A 21,334-nucleotide genomic window follows, 5' to 3' on the forward strand; every position below is an offset into this window, starting at 1 on the left:
CAAAGTAAGAGATGGGGGGATGGAAGGGGTGTTATGCAATAGGGTTAAACAGGCGATGGTATTCATGGACACTAAAACCAAGTTAAGGTCAGAAGTTTGGATAGACAATTAAGTGTGGTAAATTTATTTTTATTTTACCTTATAATATTGATATAATTTTTTAATTTTATTATTATTGTTATTTTTACATTAATCGTGTGTGCCGTTTGTTTAAACTTACACTAAAAATGTAAGACAGTGAATCCAAGTACCAAAATACAAAAAAACCATTGAAATTCATCACTTTGGTGGAGGTGGGGGTCCCCCTTGTTTTTTCTTTAATCAAAGTTTCTGGCTTTGCAAAGGTTAATTATAAAGAAGTTCACATATTTTTTTGCAAAACCCGAAAAGGAAGAGTGGTGAAGCTTGGGTTTTTATTTAATAGATATTTAAATAGAGTGTTTGGGGTTTTTTTTTGGAGTGAAGCGTGGTGGCCTGGTGGGGGTTGAAATCAGAATATATGTGGGATAAGAGGGTAAGGATTTTTGTAGTGGTGGCGGTGGGGAGTGGTGGTGCTGATTCAAAGGAGATGAGAGGGAACATTCTGAGATTTGGCTTTTTGTGGGAAAATGTTAAATAGAAGGGATAGAGGGAAGTGATGGGTGTCAAAAGATGAGGACCAGCTCCTCTTTTTGATGTGATTTTTGGTCGGGTAGTTTTTATGCTATGTGGGGTTTGGTTTTCTTGTTTTTTCGTTTTGGTGTTTATTTGGTGTTGTGGCTAAAAGGGTAATAGCGGTTGCTTCATGCACTGCAGTGGACAGTTAACATCCTGCTTACTCTTTGAGTGTTAATGATATATTGATGTTGGATTCTTGGTACTTGGAAGGGCAATAATAGTAAAGGGAGCTGCTTTGGGACATATAAGGCTCTTTTCTAGTGACCCCTCCAAGGTATGCTTAGATTCTAATGCTCCACATCTTCTCCTCTTCTTCTGTATGGTTTTTTTGAGGTGGCCTATTGTTGAATCAACCACTTTGTTTTCTTTCAGTTTGAGGTTTATTTTTAGTCCTTTTTTCTTTTGGTTTTCTTCTTCTTTTTCTTTACCTCAGAGGAATTAATTTCACAAGTGAAGATATGATCTTGTTGATCATCCCACTTTTTGTGTTTTCGAGTCTTTATAAAGTTCCCTCATTGTTTTGCTTTTAAAACAACCAAGGGGAGATGTTCTTTGTGGTTCAGTTGTTAGTGCTTTATTTTGATGAAAGTATAAACTATTTCCTGAATTTTGATTTGTGATCAATTTACCCGTTTCAGCTCTCCACTTTTAGAGCAATATTCTTGGACTTGATTATTTGAGTAAATTTTTATTTATTTTTTATTCTTTTCCCTTTTAGAAACCTCCAAAAAATGATGCTCCATGTCCACTAAGTTGTTTTCTTCAACTCATACCGAGAAATGATGTCTCTTTCCTTGCAGGTTTTCTACCTTAAGCATAGGAGTAAAAGGTTAGAGTTTCCTTAATACAAGAGTTGTAAAGGAATGTGCATCCTGGGTTTTGGGGTATAGAGATTTTTTTTTTTCATTTTGTGGACCAGAAAAAAAGTTCATGGCAGTGTAGTGTGAGAGAGAGAGAGAGAGAGAGATATCCATTGAAAGTAGAAAAACAAAGAGAATAAGATTAAACAAATAAGGGAAAGGGCGGTGGTGTCAGTTATAAGCAAGTGGGTTTGTCTTTGGCTTTGAGAATTATATATGTTAGAGACCATGTGTTCACTATGTCTCCTTAGCTAATCTTTGCATCCCGGAGTCCTTGGTTTGTGTTAACAACTGAGGAAGCAACCCATTTTCTTTTGGGGGGGTCTCTTCATAGTCAAGTGACCACTTTGTAAAATCAATCTTAAATCTCCATTTATTCATTTCTACCCTCATTTGACCTCATTTTGTGTGAAAAGATTCGGTCAGACTAGAAAATGCACATGGTTTTCTTTTGATCCATCCTTCCTGTGGTTGAAATTGAAATTTTTGAGGATCTTAGTTAGTGGAGGTTTCCCTTATAGTGGTGTCTTGGGTACTAATTTGTGCCACTGCAATATTTGTAGATATAAGAGGAAGTGAAATTGTGTGAGTGTTGGAAAATACAATTTGTTTAGCCAAGATGAAGTTTATGAAACTGGGATCCAAGCCTGATTCATTTCAGACTGATGGAGGTTATATCAGGTAAGCTTGAGATCTTCCTCTATGGAAGCTTTAAAAAAAGATCAATTTCTTTATTTTATATTTTGCCATCTGAGTATGCTGAACAGGTATCATATTATACATATCAATGGCTTTTATTCAGTACTTGCCTCTCCTAGTTTGTTTCTTTTCCTTTCCCCTTCCCTTTCCAAGTAGTTTTATACCATATGGCTAATTTATAGGAGCATATATTTTTCTGAGTTTTTTCTGGCATCAAGAAGTGCTCTAAATGCCCAAATCTTATATTTATTTTCAAGGTGGAATGACTGGTAAATGAGCTGATTGGCTTCATTTCAGCGTATTGAGGTTGCATTAGCCATATAGATCATTTATAATTGAATACTTAATTGGCTTCCCCAGTTCTGATATCTAGATACCATCCACCATTCCAGTTCTTGTCGCATTCAAGGTTGAGCACAACAGTTAGACCCGACTACTGAGCTCTTCTCCTAGTTTTCCCTAATAACATGCTACACTGATAGTTGAGAGAACATTTAACAAGGGATGAGAAATCAATCATTTCCAACCTCTGTTCAAGAGAAGAAAGTGTAATAATTATCGAGTTTTGTGTAAAAATTAGATCCAATTGAGTATGTTTGGCAAGCATCAGCTCTTGTAACTGTTATTTGACGTTCTGCACTTTTATGACTATTTATCTGATATAGTTAATTATGTATCTCTTAGATGTTATAAACTAGGTTTAAATTTTCCTATATTGTAGTTTAGTGACTATTTGTGCATTATTTGTTTGCTGACTTGAATGGACAAGTGTATATGTCAGGTTCGTTGCAAGTGAGTTAGCAACTGACATGGTCGTTAACGTTGGGGATGTGAAATTCTATCTGCATAAGGTATGAACTGACATCATTCTGTCATATCATGCAAAGCGTACAGTGGTTTGATTAGCATAGGAGATATAAATGATTATATATATTAAGGACCATTGAGCCGATATATTCTTGCATCAACCAGAAATAGTCAAACAGATTGTCTGCCTCCACAAGTTTATTTGATTGGTGAACATCTTATTAAAGTTTTTTGGTTTCACACCTGTGTCCAATCAGCATAATGTTGTCTGTTTATGGTCCAAACTTGTTGACTAGGTAATTAAGTTTAATTCTAAAAGGACTGGTTTAATTTTGTCTATATTACAATTTTTTCTAAGTAGCTACTGGCTATGCTTTTTGGTTTCTAACATCTCAAACTATAACTTTTCTGTAGTTTCCGTTGTTATCCAAAAGTGCACGCTTGCAGAAGCTGGTTGCAGCAACAAATGATGCGAATGGTGATGAAATCCACATTCAAGATATACCTGGTGGACCAGCAGCATTTGAAGTATGTGCTAAGTTTTGTTATGGAATGACTGTCACTCTCAATGCGTACAATGTTGTCACAGCTCGATGTGCTGCTGAATACCTCGAGATGTATGAAACTATTGAGAAAGGAAATCTCATCTATAAGATTGATGTCTTCCTGAATTCGAGCATATTCAGGAGCTGGAAAGATTCCATCATTGTTCTTCAAACAACAAAATCTCTGCTTCCATGGTCGGAGGAACTAAAGGTTGTCAGCCACTGCCTTGATTCGATAGCTTCCAAGGCTTCAATTGATACTTCCAAGGTGGAATGGTCATATACCTATAATCGGAAAAAGATAGCATCAGAGAATGGAAATAGTCCACAGTGGAATGATGCAAGAAAACCACAAATGGTTCCGAAGGACTGGTGGGTAGAAGATCTTTGTGAGCTTCCTATTGATCTATACAAGCGCGTGATTGTGACGATTAAAACAAAAGGCAGAGTTTCTGGAGATGTAATTGGAGAAGCCCTAAATGCATACACCCTAAGAAGATTGCCTGGTTTTAGCAAGGGTGTGATCCAGAATATTGATTTCGTAAAGTATCGGTCATTGGTGGAGACCATTGTGTGGCTGCTGCCAACTGAGAAAGGAGTTGTTTCTTGTAGCTTCTTGCTTAGATTATTAAGAGCAGCAATTTTTTTGGATTGTGGAGAAACAGAGAGAAATGAGTTGATGAGGAGAATTGCTCAGCAGCTTCCGGAGGCAACGATGAATGATCTATTAATTCGAGCTCCACCTGGTGAAGCAACAGTATATGATGTTGACATGGTTCAAAACTTGGTTGAGGAGTTTGTGACTCACAGTTCTCAAACCGAACCCGTAGATAATGAATTCCTGGGGAGTAGAAGCCCTAAGTTTGGACCTGATGCTTCTAAAGTGTTGGTAGCAAAGCTAATTGACTGTTACCTAGCTGAAATTGCACGAGATCCGAATTTACACCTTTCAAAATTTGTCAATCTTGGTGAAACTATAGCTAGCTTCTCGAGACCTTCTCATGATGGACTTTACCGTGCCATAGACATGTATCTCAAGGTAATTTGTGAGCATACCAGCTCTGGTTTTTTTACCGGAAATTTCATTTTCTAAAACAAACTTCAGACTAACATCTGAGACTTTTATCTTCATCTCAATATAGGAACATCCTGGAATCAGCAAGAGTGAGAGAAAGAGAATATGCAAGTTAATGGACTGCAGGAAGCTATCAGCTGAGGCCTGCATGCATGCTGTGCAAAATGAGAGACTCCCGTTGCGAGTCGTCGTGCAGGTCCTCTTCTTTGAGCAAGTCAGGGCTACAGCATCAGCTGAAAACAGCACGTCCGATCTCCCAGGGTCCATCAGGGCCCTTCTCCCTGGTGGGTCTCATGGCAGCTCAAGGTCCACTACAACGAACACCGAAGAGGATTGGGATTCGGTGCCAACAGCTGATGATATCAAAGCTTTGAAAGGGGAGCTTGCTACTCTAAGATTAGGCAGTAATGATAGTGGAAATGAAGCAGCTAAATCCGATGTCGAAAAGGTTGCTGCTAGTCGAATGAAAGGTTTGGTGATGTCAAAAATATTCTCGAAACTTTGGTCGAGTAAGGAAAGACATGGTGAAATTAGCAGCTCGGATACATCAGACAGCCATGGATCTGTGAATGCGGAAGAAACAAAGTCCACCCCTTCTAGAAGTAGGAGACATTCACTATCTTAGTTCAGGATGATGCCCTTAGCAGAGCATTGAAACTTGCCTTTTGTCTGGCTTTGTAAAATTGTCTAAGAAGATGACAGTAGGAGACTAGAACCAACTGATTTTTCTAGCTAAGCTTACCACTTTGGATGTTTCGAGCAAATGGAATGATGCACGTTGAATAACCCAGCGATTGACTTGTAACAATCTAAATTGTTCATTGTTGCTACAAATGTACCCAGAAGAAATGAGGACAAAGAATCTTAGGCTGCTAAGCTTCTTAACCAAATAAAAATATAATGCAATAAACTTTCTATATAATATTAAATCGTCAACGTATTGATCAGTTTTTCCATGGTAAAATAACTAGTTTATTTTTTAAATAGTTAAAGTAGATTCAACTAAATCAATCAATCTAACTAAAGTAGAGTCCAGTAGTTAACCACTGCAATCAGATGGTTTTAACTAAATTTTTAGGTAAAATAATCATATATAGATTGCATTTTGACGTTAGTATTTTCAGTTAAAATTTTTATCCATTTTATTATTAAAAATTGAAGTAGCTAATGAATAACCAAATAATTATACGTTGTGTGCCACATGCATCTCATATCAATATACAATAACTAGTTTTTAACAATGGAAATAAATGAAATTTTTGGATGAAAGAAGATAAATGTTTTCTCTTTCCTTCCACCCGCTTAATTATCATTTCTTTCTTTCTTTTATTATTTTTAACTAAACTTTTATAAAATTTTCCTTTATAAACAACTAAGCTACCATCCATTTAGTTTTTAAATGGTATAATTACAACCTTAATCCTTAGCCTATAATCTAATTTAGAAATTCTATAGTAATTAAATTTTTATCATTTTTACAATTTGGTCCCTTAACCTTAATTAATCACTAATTCGACAGAACTTCCTATTCAAATATAACCCAAAATTATTTACTAACAATATTCACGGTCTAATTTTAAGAAAACGAGGTCCCGAAACCATGTTTTTCAACACCATTGACTTTCGGGTCGTTATGAGTTTCTAATGTTTCGTTAAGGCCTTTTATTAGAATGACATGTACCTAGGTCTCTAGGTGACTTTCACTTTTTTTTTTTTATGAACTTGGTGTTTTTGGTATGTAGCATATATATTTTGTTACCATATTGGTCTTTTGGGTATTTTTATGTTGAATTTGGATGATGATTTTGTATGTCTTGTACATGGTTTATACATTCCTAATTAGTTACCTATTGAAATTTCGATCTAATGTGTTGTATGCCATGTAAATGCACTTCTAGACTTGTTATAATATGGCAATTATGTATGAAATGAAATAGTTTGGTTTCATGATGATCATGTTTAGGTGCATTTAGAAGGTCAGTTGCATAATTCTAAATGTCCTTTTTTTTTGTATTTTTGTTCTAATGTCTCAAGACGTCAAAACCATGTCTCGAGACCATAAGAATGTTTTCGTGCATTTTTGGGTATATGTATTGAGACATGGTTTGGTTGTCTTATGACATAACGTGTCAAGTCTCGAGACATGGTGACCTTATCTCTTAAACATAATGTAACACCCTCAGCTTGATCCGATCAACCATATCCGGATATTGGGTATTACCATACAAATACAGACACAAGCTTAATTTACTAATACAATTTAGAGATAAAGATAATTAACTTTACTTTAAAATCTCAAACTAAAATACATAAGTAAATACAACTACAATGCAAGGTAATCAAATTACAACGATATTTAATTTGGAATCCTAATATATTACAAGTACCTTAAGGTATTAGATTCTCAATGACAACTCAGATTTTGAATACGCCACCAACACGCTCTGTATGTATAACAACCTAATATGCCACTCCTTAGGTGTAGCCCTGGCATCGTTCCTCCTGTGCAGACTCATATCAATTTGCCTATAACAAAACATGCACCCATATAAGTTCATAAGAACTTAGTGAGGAAAACATCATTTACCTATGTCATTTCGGCACATTTCAATTGGTAACTTATTTAGATGATCACATCGTTCTGAACCTTCAACTTAGTCACTGGCGAATACTCCCTCAATTTCTATTCTCATTTACAAGTCAGATATCATACCTTGCTCAGAGCCCATTTCTTACCTATCAACATCTTCGATATGCCACTTACCTATTTCAATATGATATTTCATAAGTCTTTACCCGTTTTCCTTTACAAAGGTCCATACAATCGAATCACCTTTACTTTTGTATACGTAACTTTAAGCCTAGTTCCACAATCTATGTTTGATCACCTATACGTAACAGTACATTCCTTTTGATATAAAGTTAAAAAATCCTTATTCAGAATACGCTTCTTTTATGTTTACTCATCGCTTCTTTATTCACATTTGAATCATGGTCTTGTATTGCACTTTATCGTAGCTCATAAAGACATTATGCCTTACTGATTTTTCTAATCATATTTACAAGCCATGTTGAAAGCTCCAAAGCAACTTAATACATAATTCGCCAAGAATCATTCCTTTAGGTTACACCACAAGGGCACTACTTTCAGATTTCACTATTTACACCGTTCTTTCAGGTTTTTGCCATAAAAGCTATCACGTCAGAATTTGCCACACAGGCTATTGATTCATTGTTCGCCACAAGGGTGATTCTTTAGAGTACGGCCTGAAGGCATTTATTTCATATTGCGCCATAAAGGTTTTCTTTCATATTACGCCACAAAGGCTTTTCCTTCCTAATATGTTTACAATATGAATTTGCCTAAAATCACGTTATGTGAGGTTTGCCCATCATCGTCCTGAGACATGTAGTGAACCCCATTGGGTAATAACCTTCTTTTAGTTCCTTTCTAGAGGGTGTTATGCCTATGGGCTTTTCCTTTAGAGATCGTGTTTAACGTCCTGACGGACCCCTTTAGACTCCACCACAGTGAACAAGCACAGACTCTCTTGACAAACCCTTCATGCATTGACACAATTCACATTCATCTTTAACTTCACAACTTACTCTTAACAAAGCATACCCATAGTATACATCTAAGACACACATATACAACCAAACCTAAACTTCTTAAATTCCATACCATAACATGCATTCTATCTATAACATTCATTCATATAGTTGCATGACCATTATACTATACTTTTTTAGCTTTGGTTTCATCGTTCAACCGATTTCTATAGAGATATCTCATGTGAACAGTATACATGAAAAAAGTTAGTATAGAGACTCATTTGGTTCTCATTTACAATAACTCAAAACTCTAGATCTAGACTTCCACCGTGCAAATCAATAACAACTACTGCCATAGAACATGAAAACCCATCAAGATTTATTCATATGCCCCTTTTCCATCATTTTTAACGTTGGAAATCCCCAAGTAAGGTGTATCACCCCTAACTCATCACCATCGCCAGATTAGGGTTATAGAGTATTACAACACATATTGAACCAGATGACAACATAAAACCATTCAATTATTAATTTAAATATCAAATATTCGAAACCAATCATCATTCATAACATATATACGAACACGGGCCTTATAACGAGCTTACGAAACCTAAAAATAAATTTAGAAATAATCATGGACTAATTTAAAATAAAATAGAAAAATGTAGAAAAATTGAAAATAAGGGTCACACGGCCATCCGACATAGCCCAGGCCGTGTGGCTCAGGGACATGGTCGTGTGGCCAAACCATGTACAGTTCAAAAATAGGGTCACACAATCGTATCGCAGACTGTGTGCCAAACCGTGCATCATTCGAAATAAGGTCACAAGGTCATGTCACCAGGCCATGTAACAGCCTGAGACTGTGTGAGACAAACCTACACCAAAATTAAATAGACCAAATGACCGTGTGTGGTACACAGTCCTATGACAGCCCATGTCCTAGGCCATGTGCACCTAAAATGACTTCCAAGACAAGCCAAAACAATACCCATTCCTTAGGTGCCAAACCAAACTAAAATCAACCATTCACATGCCTTTAAAACATACTTAAACAAGCTAAAACATACGAAAACATCCAACCTAAGTGCCTAACCAATATGCACTCATTGGCACCATATATAATCAACATTTATCAACCAATCAATTCATTCATTCTAGCATCCTAACTATCATTAAGCACACCAAACTTGTTACCATATAATCATCCAAAAAGACCATTCAAATATAACTTATAACTACACATTACCAAGATATCAAATATGCAATTCATATACCAACTTTGCAGTTACAACTAAAGTACCAAACATGTTCAACATTTTCACAATAAGTATCCTATATACATGCCACAAGTAACCACCATTCAAGACTTCAAAATCTACCGATGTCAGAAGATGGTAGGTGCGAGCTCCATTGATCCGATCGACATCCTCTTGCTATCCAAAATATACAAAATATAATAACAGGAATAAGTATATACAATACTTAGTAAGTTCATACAATTCAATTTAATAACTTACATTATTCATTTAATAGATAATTGCAAATTGCTATTCAAACTAATAACCCTATCATGACAAAGTTCAATACATTTCAAATAAATAAATAACGATTATACAGAAGGTCAAATTCATATTTTTTCCACATTAATAATACACTGTATATGCTTGTTCAAGCTAGTCGGGTACATAAATACATGTGTCAAGTTACTCGTCTGGGCTAAACCATTGACAACACAGGGAAAATAGCCTGGTCAGGGCATGTATACATGTAAGGTTACCAGTCCAGGCTAAATCCATGTCACATGTATATCTGAGTCCGCAATTAATGCTAGAGCTCAATCTAGAACGAGAATCATTCAGAAACCTCATGTATGATACTGTTACTCGGTCCATCAAAATTATCTTGGAGTTTAATTTATTACCACATAGTCTGATTTCATTTCAAAAATTTATATATAAATAATTAACAACATTTAACAACTTACTTGTCAAGTGATTCAACTATTAGAGACTAATCGACAAGTTTTCCTTTTCCTTGTACGTCCTCTAATCGTTGAGATTCTTGATCTAAAGTATAGTTTAATTTAATAAAATCAATTCACACAACATAAACAATCAAATTTAAACATTTAAACCCATTTCATTCACATTTTACAAATTTACCCCTAAACTTTACCCTTTATGCAATTTAGTCTCTAAACCCGACACTTTTAAAATTATCCCGATTAAACCCAATCTGAGCTTAATCGAATTATTTAGGGGCTATGTTCAGACCATAACTTTCAAAATTTCACAAAATTTCCTTGAACAATTTAATATTTTGTCAATTTAATCATTTTACTAAAAACTAACCAAAATCACATTACTAAAATGATTCAGACCCATCAACAAGCTCTAAACCAAACCACTTAACATCACAACATTAAAAAATTAAACATGATAAACTTCTAAACATCTGACAATTCCATAAATTAGTCCTTGAATTAACTAGATTAAGCTGCAACGAACTCAAAAACGTAAAAATAATTAAAAATAGGTTGAAAAATACTCACATGCAAAAGGAATAAGATTGGTCAAATGCTCCCCTAAATTTCCATGGTGATTTCGATTCCAAACAAAACAAAATGGGGAAGATGATGACTTTGTTTTACTTAGTTTTCTTAACTATTTATTTACCAATTTTCCCTTTAATAATCATTCAAATTTCAATCCAAATCACCCTTATACCGTCCATTCATATTAGTTATGGTCTAATTACCAATTAAATCCTTAAAATTATAATTCCATACTCATTAAACACAATTAACTACTAGAATTAAATTTTGCAGCTTTTAAGATTTAGTCCTTTTTATTTAATTAACTATCTAAACGGTAAAATTACCTAGCCAAATTTTAATACGACATTATAAAAACTCTATAAATATGAAATAAATAATAACGGTTGACTCATTGACCAAAGTTGTGGTCCCATAACCACTGTTTTTAACACCACTGAAAAATGAGATGTTACACAAGGTCTTATATCTTCATCATACTGATTTACTAGATCCAACAGACTTACTATTTGACAATATAATAGGAAGAGTCATATATCTTACATTGTCATGATGTAATCATTGGTGAAAATCCAAATCTACAACTCTAGCTTGAAGGAGAGAGAAATATTGTACGTTCTTTAAGGTTCTGGTAACAATACTTCCTAAGGAAGGAAGAAGAAAAACTCTCTTTTCTTTCCTGAGTATCTATATAAATAATCTAAGCCCTTGTTAGAACCTGACACATGCCTTAAACTTTCAAGACTGCCTTAATAAAAATGGTTTACAGTTGTAAATGGAAATTCAATATTTTATATTTTTGGTCCAACCCTTCATTCTATCCCAACAATCTTATTAGTACGTAACTAACTTGACAACCCAATAAAACTGATAGTACAATACCTTTTGCGATAACCCAATACAAAAAATCCTCATTACTCTTACCAATCTCTTCTTCTTTATAGCTCAACACATTTAGAGAACAATCCTTGCATAATACTCTAATGTCAACTGTGCGCCTAACCTATATGCCAAAAACATCAATTGGTAGGATAAGACTTCGCCACTCAAACTAATTTCGAGTTACCTGCCTAACTCAAGTCTCGCCAAAACTGGGTGTTGCACATAAAATGTCAAGGAAAATTCTATTTAGGTTCTCAAGACATGGTTACATTGTCTCGAGACTTCAAACTTTGAAGCTAAAACCATGAAACAGAGGAAGCATGTTTCGAGACATTACCCTGTATTTTGCTAGATTGACCCGAGATTCATAACTTGGCTCCATTTTTTAATATCTTTAATCCTAGTTTAATGTTTGAGGGCCCGTTTAAGCTCGGTTAACACGTATAACATGTTTTAATTTTCACACTTAAATTATTTTTAGCTTTAAAAAAAAATTTAAATGTTTGTTTGAGTTGCTTCAACAATGAATGTGGCATCTTAATCCAAATCCTCAATGCAGATTTGGTGTAAAGAGTTACAAATATTTTGGTATTGGCTCAAAACATTTAGTACAATTTGAAACACATTTAAAACATTTTTCTGAATATTTTGCAAGTCTTGAAACTGTCTAATCTCTAAATGACTTAATGATAAAATTTACCTTAAATATTGTTATATAAAAATTTAAGACATTAAATCTAATAGACTGAAAGGGTGTTTGATGCAATTGATGCTATGATTATCTACAACAATAGAAATGGATAAATTAAATACCATGTTATAATCATTTAAAATGAGTTCATTAAATAATGCTCTTATTATTTTATTCAAAATTAATATATTAAAATTTTCCAACAAGTTAGGATTCATATTTCACTTCCTTCTAAGTCATCTTTAGATGATCATTCAAGATTATTGTTATTTAGCTAAACAACTCTTGTTAATTACAACTTATATAATTGTTGAATAATTGGTGAACTTTTTTGTTTAAATCATTCAACTAATGTGCCAACTTACTTGCATTTAAGTCCCTAATCCTAATAGTATAACCTAGTTAAGTCACAATCAATGTTTTACCAAAGAATATCAATTCCTTATCCTTTACATTTTACCAAAATGGATACATTCACCTCACTTTAGAGAAACCTATATTGTATCGATGGAGGCTTGACGAGGGTAAGCAATGAAAGACATTAAGACTTAATTTTTTATTAAAAGAGGAATTTTATAAAATTTATTTACCTTACCATTATGGTTTATTATAATCTATTAGTCATTTAATTGATCTCATCAATTATGTACTTGTTTTAGTAATCAATTATGTGTCTTTTTAATCTTATCAACTCAAATTTTGATATCAAGACATGCTAAGAACATTCATTGCATTGCATACATGAATAATATAAATCAATAAATAAATATGTGTCTCATTTATAGCCCCTAAACTACAACATAAACCTAAGGTTTTAAGCAGCTTCTTTCATTTTGTCTATCTTTAGGTAGTTCAACTTTGATCTTCTTAATTCGACAGCAAAATGTACAATTTACAAATTTCAAAAACTTGTTTTACATATAAGTAAAGGACGATGATAAGAAAAGTACATTTGACAATAAAGAAGCATGACTCACAAGTCGTAGTTAAGATTACAATCATTGTAAATATAAAATTATGGAGCTTAGGGCTATAACTATGCACTTGAAAAAGAACATTCATATAAACATTTTGTTTTTATTAATTGCATGATTAATATGTTTAACTCTTTAAACATAACATTTTTAATAAGTCGCTTATTAATAAGGAATTTAACTAATACCTTTACATTACAAACCACTTTAGGATCATTGAAGCATCATCGGCGTAGTAGAAAAATCAAATCAACAATCCCAAGCTAGTGGATCTAACTGCAAGAGCTTCTGTTCAGCTCTTATGAGCTTTTATTAACGATGTACTCTTATCCGTAAGTCGTTCTTCGAATGGAAAAATTTCGGTAGGGTGATTTATTAAATGAATTTGAAAGGCATGTTATTTATTTTTATATTGATTTGAATACGGATGTATTTATCAATAGAAGTTATGAATGACAGAAAATTGCCAGTGAATGTCAGGGAATTGACATGAATGATTTAATTTATTTGACTTGTTATAGTAGGTTCGGTAAGATTTTGTTTAACCCATCGAACTTACTAAGCTTCATTAATCTTATTTGTATTGTTTAATGTATTTATAGATTTTTCAGAAGGTTGGACGATCGGATCAGCACTCAAGTTACACTATCCAGCTTATCTCGGTAGTTTTTGAAATGTTAAATACGGTTTATATGACATGTTTAGGCTTTTGTTCGATTTTGGTCAAAATTTAGCTTATGAAAATATTATGAATAATATTTTGTTTATATAATCAACTTACATATTAGTATGAGATCAATGTAATTGTGATGTTAATATAAGTGATGTATGTATGTATGTATGTATGTATGTATGTATGTATGTATGTATGTATGTATGTATGTATGTATGTATGTATGTATGTATGTATGTATGTATGTATGTATGTATGTATGTATGTATGTATGTATTTGAAATATAGTGAACTTTGGTAACTTGGTTAGGTAAATTAAATAGGTAAGTTTGGATATTGATGAACATATTTTCAAATTGTCATTAGAGGTACCTATGGGTATATTGGTTGTATGTGATAAAAATACATGTTTAAGACTTGTTTTTAGCTTGTGTTGAATGCATTGTCATGGCTTGTTGATGTGTAAATTGTTGAGGCTAGGTTGGTATCAATATAGGTGAGAAATGTGACGTAGAAAATGGCTTATTTTCTCACGGGTAGAGACACGAGCATTTGTCATAGTCGTGTGTGACACACGGCAAGGTGACACGGTCATGTGACCCTTGCAGTATTGAAAATTTTAAATATTTCTGAAAAATTCTCTAAGTTTCTGATTTAGTCTTGACTTGTTTCTAATATGTTTTTTGGGTCTTGGGGGCTCGTATAGGGGATAATAAATATGGTTTTGATTGGTTTTATTATGAATATTGATATGTAATGAAACATTATAAATTTCTATCTGATTGATTCGTAAACCCTGATAATGTTCTGTAACCTTGTTCCGGCGACGGATACAGGTTAGGGGTGTTACACTCTTATTAAAATTGCATGTCATATATTTCATGCGATGTTTTTATGTTTTCCTATTATATGTCAAATATGTATATACGCATCTAATTAAATTAAAAAAATAAGATAATTTAACTAGAAATGTGTAAAAAACCCCCTAGTCAAATATGTCAAATATGTTTTTATGTTTTCAAACTAAATCGTTGTTTTGTTGACAGCGGTGCTGACGTCGGCCTTCGAGTTGGTTGTTGGTCACAGTTTCTTCAATATTTTTTTTTCAGAGTTTTATTTTTTAAAATTTCAGTCCACATTATCATGATTTTGTCCACAATTTCGTGTTTTGATTTTGTCCAAAATTTTCATGGTTTTTGTTTTAACTTTTTAATTTTTAGTCATGTTCTGATATATGTATGAGTTTTTCATTATAAGGGTGTCGCCAAATCTATTAGGAACCGTTCTCGAAGGGTTTTATCATGTTTGAATAGAGTGATAGATTCAAGATGACGAGGAGGAGGATAAACCATTTGATACTTAGCTTTTTGTGCATTACTGATATGGTAAGTCTCTTTGGCTTTTGACAGTTTTTTTCTTGGTTGATTTGATGATGGTGAGGCTAGGATGTAAATTTCAGCAATTTGATCAAGTTGATGCATCTTTGGTTTGTTTATGAATTATTCTTGTGTTACAATTACTGTCAAATTGTCCTTTTTTTTTAAGATTATTTTGTAGGCATGGTATCATTAGTTTGTAGTGATTTATTTATCATTTGTACTATGTGTCATGTCTTTGTATTATTATTGTTCATGATTCCTATTAATGATAGGATTTTCTTCAAAATAAAAAAAATGATAAGTCACATTTTGGTCATTGAACTTGGTTGCTTTTTCCATGTTAGTAACAACAATTTTTTTGGTCCGTGTGTGCCTGAACTTGTATTCAATCTCACATTTTACCCCTTTTTTTAATAGTGTTGAGGTGTGATGATGTGACACTTTAAGATTGTTCCACATAATCACTTAAAAAATTTAAAAATATAAAAAATTATATAAAATTTTAAAAATTATAAAAATATATTAATGAATATATATATATATATATATATATATATATATAATGTGTAAAATCTATCCACTTAGATTTTTTAAAGTGAAAAAAATTCTCACCGAAGAGAACTCTACTTTTTTCTAACATGAAACTTTAAACCCATCATCTTATTCTTCAAGATCCCAACTGTCTTCTTTTTCTTAAAAAAGAGCTATAGTTCTTCAACAAGTAACCTAGTTTGAATTTCAAAATAAAAAAATAAAGCTTCAAATATTTAACTTAGTATGTTTTGGTTTTTGGACTGCTTGCATTGTGTGCTCTTTTGCTTGGACTTATTTCACCATAAAAGTATTTTTTGACTTTTGAGAATTCATCAAGCTCTTTGCGATTTTTAGGCTTGCTTTGGTTGAAAATTTTTTTTACCTTGCACTCAAATAGTGGAAAGTGGGGGGAGGACAGATTCTGGATTAATTATTATTTTTTCTTTTCCTCTTCAATTCTAAGGATGAATCCTTCTATTGACTCTCATTGTTTATTCTTTTCATTTTCTGTAACACCCTAACCCATATCTATTGCCGGAACAGGGTTATGGAGCATTACCAGTGTTTACAGATTAAATACAGATAACTTATATCATTTACTATTCATATCCAAAATCAAACATATTCAATCATATTGTCCCTTATATGGGCCTTCGAGGCCCAATTAATACATTAGAAACAAGTTGGGACTGAACTAGGAACTTATAGAATTTTTTTGCAAAATTTCAAAATTTTTCTTAGGTGCAGGGGACACACGCTCGTGTGGCCAAGCCGTGTGGCTCACACAGCCAAGTGACGCGCCCAAGTCCTAGGCCCTATGGGTATTCGAAGTAGGGGCACACGACCGTGTCCCAACCCGTGTCCAATTTAGGTTGCATACTGGCTTGGCCACACGGCCAAGCCACATGCTTGTGTGCTAGAACGTGTGAGCAATTTAATTTACAATAATTAGGTGCAGGGGTCACACGGCCAAGACACACGCTCGTGTCTCTGCCCGTGTGAAAATTCCTGAGCATTCTGTTTCTCAATTTTAAGGATGCAGGGGATACACGGCCAAACCACATGCTCGTGCACATGACCGTATATCTTCCCGTGTGGACAAAAATAGGTCATTTCCAAGGCCACTTCTCTCACCCAATTTGCCTTCCACCTACACCAACACATAAACACATATGCAAGGCAATATCAATCACTCAAATCATGCAAACCAAGTTTTAAACAAATCATTTTATCATATATATACCTTAGCATTCATCTTTACCATGATAAATTAGAACACATATTTACTTACTTATATAGACACATATTTAACAAGAACCTCACACATTTATATGTATTTATAGCAAAATATGCTCATTTGTGCCATACCAATGACAGTTCACAATCAAACACATATACATGTCATCATTTGACCTAACTTAACCTATACATGCCATTATACCAAAAGTAATTTTACTAATTATACCAAAATGAGCTGAAGGATAGTGTGACTCTTGCTCCGACCCACTTCCAACCTTTACGAGCTTTCAAGTACTATAAAATAGAGGAAATAAAACAGAGTAAGCATTTAATGCTTAGTAAATTCGCATAACGGGAAATTAACTTACCATTCATTTCCATTAAAATAAATATACAAAATGCATCCAAGAAATTTGGCTAATAGCCTAAACACACAACTTCATCAAACATTTTAGTCATTGTAATTCACATAATTGTCAAGAAACATGAATGAGTTCATCAATATTCAATTCCACATACATGTATTTATCACTTCAAGTATGCAATAAACATGCACATATCATAACTTTATATTCCAAATATTTCTCATAGTAATTCATCTTAAATTCATATCATCTCATTTCAGAACTTTACTCGTTGAATCGTTTAAAATATCGATGGATACATAGGCAGTACACATGAAGTGTACAATACGGTAAATCTGTCAATTCATATTCAGGAGTGCTTATAAAAGCACATAATGAGAAGCTTATCCGGGCTAAAATATGAAGCTCATAAGAGTCATATTCAAGAAGCTCATGCGAGCCAATAACGGGTAGCTTCGAAGAGCCATTAACGGGAAGCTCTGAATAGCCATATATCAGGAAGCTCAAGCGAGCCATATCGGGAAGCTCCGGAGAGCCATTAACGAGAAGCTCAAGAAGAGCCTATGATCGAGAAGCTCATAAGAGCTAAGGTGTGTCCACAACACATGCAGGATCACAACCTATCGAGATGCTCCGAAAAGCTATTAACGGGAAGCTCATAAGAACCATATAACAAGAAGCTCATGAGAGCTAATAACGTGATGCTCTTTCGAGCTATGGTGTGTTCACAACATATGCAAGATCACAATCAATGCGGGAGCCCTGTATCCAATCGAATTTCATGCATTCCAATAAGATTTCATTTTTATCGGGTATTATTGGATATGTGATTAATTTCATAAACATGATAATACACAATTCACATATACAACATATAATTCAAACATATAAATGTACACAATTTAATTACGCGAACTTACCTCGACATTTGCTTGTGTACGAAAATCTACTAATTCGACACTTTTTCTTTTTCTCGATCTAACTCTTTATTTGGTCTTTCTAGATCTATATAAATGAATTGAACATCAATTTAATACATTTCATATTTAACTCAGCCCAATTCACATCTTAGGCAAAAGTACTAAAAACGAGACAAGATTGCTTACCTAATTAAGCTTGCTTGAATTCTTTTCTCTTAGTTAGGGTTTTCATGAAAATAATTTGGGGAAGATGATGAAATAAGATGATATTAGATTATTATCATCTTTAATTATTTTAATTTCTAATTTAGTCATTTTCTTTATTTAATTTTTCATGGATGAATCATCACACTTATCTACTAACTCTTCTTAATGGTCTATTTTCCTTATAAAGACCTCAAATTTGGAATTCCATAGCTATTTGATCCTCTAGCTACTAGAATTCAACTTTTGCACTTTATGCAATTTGGTCCTTTCTAACCATTAAACATGTAATCGGTAAATTTTTTCTTAACGAAATTTTTATACGATATTCCTATCATACGGTAGATCATAAAATAATATTAAAATAAATTCTCTTTCAGACTCAGATTTGTGGTCCCAAAACCACTATTCTGATTTCATTGAAAACGGGTTCATTTTCTCTCTTCAACTTTATAATGGAGAATTTTTTTTCAAGAAATTTAATAAATAAATTTGATGAAATTTCTTGGATTTGGAAAATGTTTTTTTTTATTTCTTAAATAACATACAAATTGAGATAGCTTGATCTTTGGAAAAATGACTAAGGTTAGAAAATAGTAAAATCAAGAAATAACAAAAAAGAAAAGAAGGTTTAGTAATTTGAGATTGTTCCTGTTGCATGTTGTCAAGATAGAGACAAAAAAATGAAAAAAAAATAAAAGAGAGAGAATTAGAAAGAGATAAAGGGAGACATGAGAATAAAGCCTAATTTTTCTAATATAGGCACTGTATGGACATCCCTTTCCTTAAATAACGGCAATAGCTGGTACAACCATAGTATCCCAAGCTGTCAAAACTACCCAGCTAATAACAACAAACAAGAACATAAACAAAACAACCATAGAAATGCACCTTATCACTAACGATTGTGTGCATCGTTTAACTAAACATCAGACTCATCATTATTTTTTATTTATTTACTTTGCTACCAATGCACGTAAACAAAAGTTGTTTCATATCAATTACCCCGCTCCGCAAAGAGATCCTTATCCTCAAAGATCAAAATTTGGAAATTATTGTCGCAAGACTTCTAAATTTTCCCAAGTAACATCTTCCAAAAAGGTGTTATCCCATTCCACAAGGACCTCTGTAGCAGCATGATTACCTTGTTTTACCATGTGGCAGACCAATACTCGAACTAGCTCCTTTAACATGGCTCAATCGTTTCCCACCAAAGGTAGTTGAGGCTGAGTAGGGGATTTGCCTAGTTTTTCTTCAACTATGATACATGGAACGTGGGACGGATGCGAGATTCAAGTGGTAACTTGAGTTTGTACGCCACTTCTCTGATCTTGGCTTCCAACGTGAACAATCAAAAATACTAGGGGGTAAGCTTTTGGTTTGTGATTCAACGTACCATCATTTGTTGGTAAGGTTGGAGTTTGAGGTATACGAGATCCCTTTCTTAGAAAGTGTGGTCACTTTTTTTTTTGTCGACCATTTGTTTCATTCGTGTCTATGCTCTCTTGAAATGGAATTAGAGGAGCTTGTTGGCTGCTTCTCTTTGTTGGAGCCTGCGATTGACCTTATCGACATTGGAGAGATCAGCCAGGTAAGGAAGGTGGTGAGGTGGCTCTTGTTCGTATAATGCCTCATAGGGCGTGGGCTGTATGGCAGAGTGAAAAGTGGTGTTGCACCACCATTCTGCTAATGGTAAGTATGAATGCCAATTGTGGGGTCATTCTCTTGTGATGCAGTGTAGATAACCTTCATGGCAATGGTTGAGAACCTCCTTTTGCCCATATTTTTGTGGGTGGTAAGCTATGGACATGTGAAGTTTGGTTCCAAGTTGTTTGAATAGCTCTTGCCAAAATTGGGTAACAAATGTTATCAAAATATACATGAGCAACCATACTAGTACTGAAAGGGTGAGTTAATGACACAAAGTGGCCATATTTTGTCAATTAATCCTCCACCAACAAGGATTGTGTCTTTCCCTTTCGATTTCGGTAAGCCACCAATAAAATCAAAGCTGACCATCGGCTAAGTTCAATTTGGAACGGGTAATGGTTGGAGTAAGCGTGGATATGCGACATTATCGGCTTTATAATGTTGGCAAATGAAACATTCTCTAACACATTACTTAATATGTGCACTAGGGCTACTAGTCAATGTTAGGTTTCAGGAGTACCCGAATGACCCCTGATCGGATTCTTATGGAAACACTTGAGAAGTTCTTTTCTTAGCTCACCCACATCCCCTATGACCAACTTTCATTTTCTACGCAGTGCATGGCCCTCCCAAGAATACTTTGGGTGCAATGATGCCTGTTATTGGACAACCAAGCTGATTTTGTTTAGTTTGGGGTCCAACATCCAAGAGTCTTGTACTTTTTACTAGAGATCCGTAACTACTGGGTTGCCAGTGATTTGGAAGAGTTGATGCTCAGGTGAATGGGGCCACCTAGATAAAGCGTTTGTAGCTACATTATGTACCCCTCAATGGTAGATTACCACAAATCATAGCCGAGCATTTTGGCTACCCATTGTTGCTGATAGGGTGTAATGGCCTATTTCTGTTGAAGGAAACACAAACTCTAGTGGTCAATTCGTATGTGAAACATTCTTCCCACTAAATATAAGTGCCATTTTTTACCAAGCAAAACCACTAACATTTTTTTGTTGTAAATAAACAAAGGTTGATTTTTAACCCACAAAGCATTGCTAAAAAAATGCTAAA

At 33.9% G+C, this 21,334-nt stretch overlaps 1 protein-coding gene across 3 annotated transcripts; it reads left to right on the forward strand.

Moving 5' to 3' along the window:
- Positions 1–324: 324 nt before the first annotated feature.
- On the forward strand, positions 325–5,429 carry LOC105804016 (BTB/POZ domain-containing protein NPY4). Of its 3 annotated transcripts, XM_012636494.2 has the most exons (6): positions 325–931; positions 1,458–1,486; positions 2,081–2,198; positions 2,998–3,067; positions 3,438–4,607; positions 4,711–5,429. In XM_012636494.2, the coding sequence occupies exons 3-6, from the start codon at positions 2,137–2,139 to the stop codon at positions 5,266–5,268; spliced, it is 1,860 nt and encodes a 619-aa protein (XP_012491948.2). In that variant the 5' UTR covers positions 325–931; positions 1,458–1,486; positions 2,081–2,136; the 3' UTR covers positions 5,269–5,429. The 3 variants fall into 3 exon arrangements, with proteins under 3 accessions (XP_012491948.2, XP_052479096.1, XP_012491947.2); XM_052623136.1 differs by having other exon boundaries at positions 1,458–2,198; XM_012636493.2 differs by lacking the exon at positions 1,458–1,486.
- The last annotated feature ends 15,905 nt before the right edge of the window (positions 5,430–21,334 follow it).

The sequence above is a fragment of the Gossypium raimondii genome, chromosome 11, assembly GCF_025698545.1.
Source record: "Gossypium raimondii isolate GPD5lz chromosome 11, ASM2569854v1, whole genome shotgun sequence".
Taxonomy (NCBI): Eukaryota; Viridiplantae; Streptophyta; class Magnoliopsida; order Malvales; family Malvaceae; genus Gossypium; species Gossypium raimondii.

What these genes read in the sequence shown, in the direction of transcription:
- LOC105804016 (XM_052623136.1), top strand. Translation starts at nt 2,137, where the DNA reads ATGAAGTTTATGAAACTGGGATCCAAGCCTGATTCATTTCAGACTGAT. An exon ending in ACTGATGGAGGTTATATCAG is followed by an intron (nt 2,199 to 2,997) that starts GTAAGCTTGAGA and finishes TGTATATGTCAG; the next exon opens with GTTCGTTGCAAGTGAGTTAG. An exon ending in TGAAATTCTATCTGCATAAG is followed by an intron (nt 3,068 to 3,437) that starts GTATGAACTGAC and finishes ACTTTTCTGTAG; the next exon opens with TTTCCGTTGTTATCCAAAAG.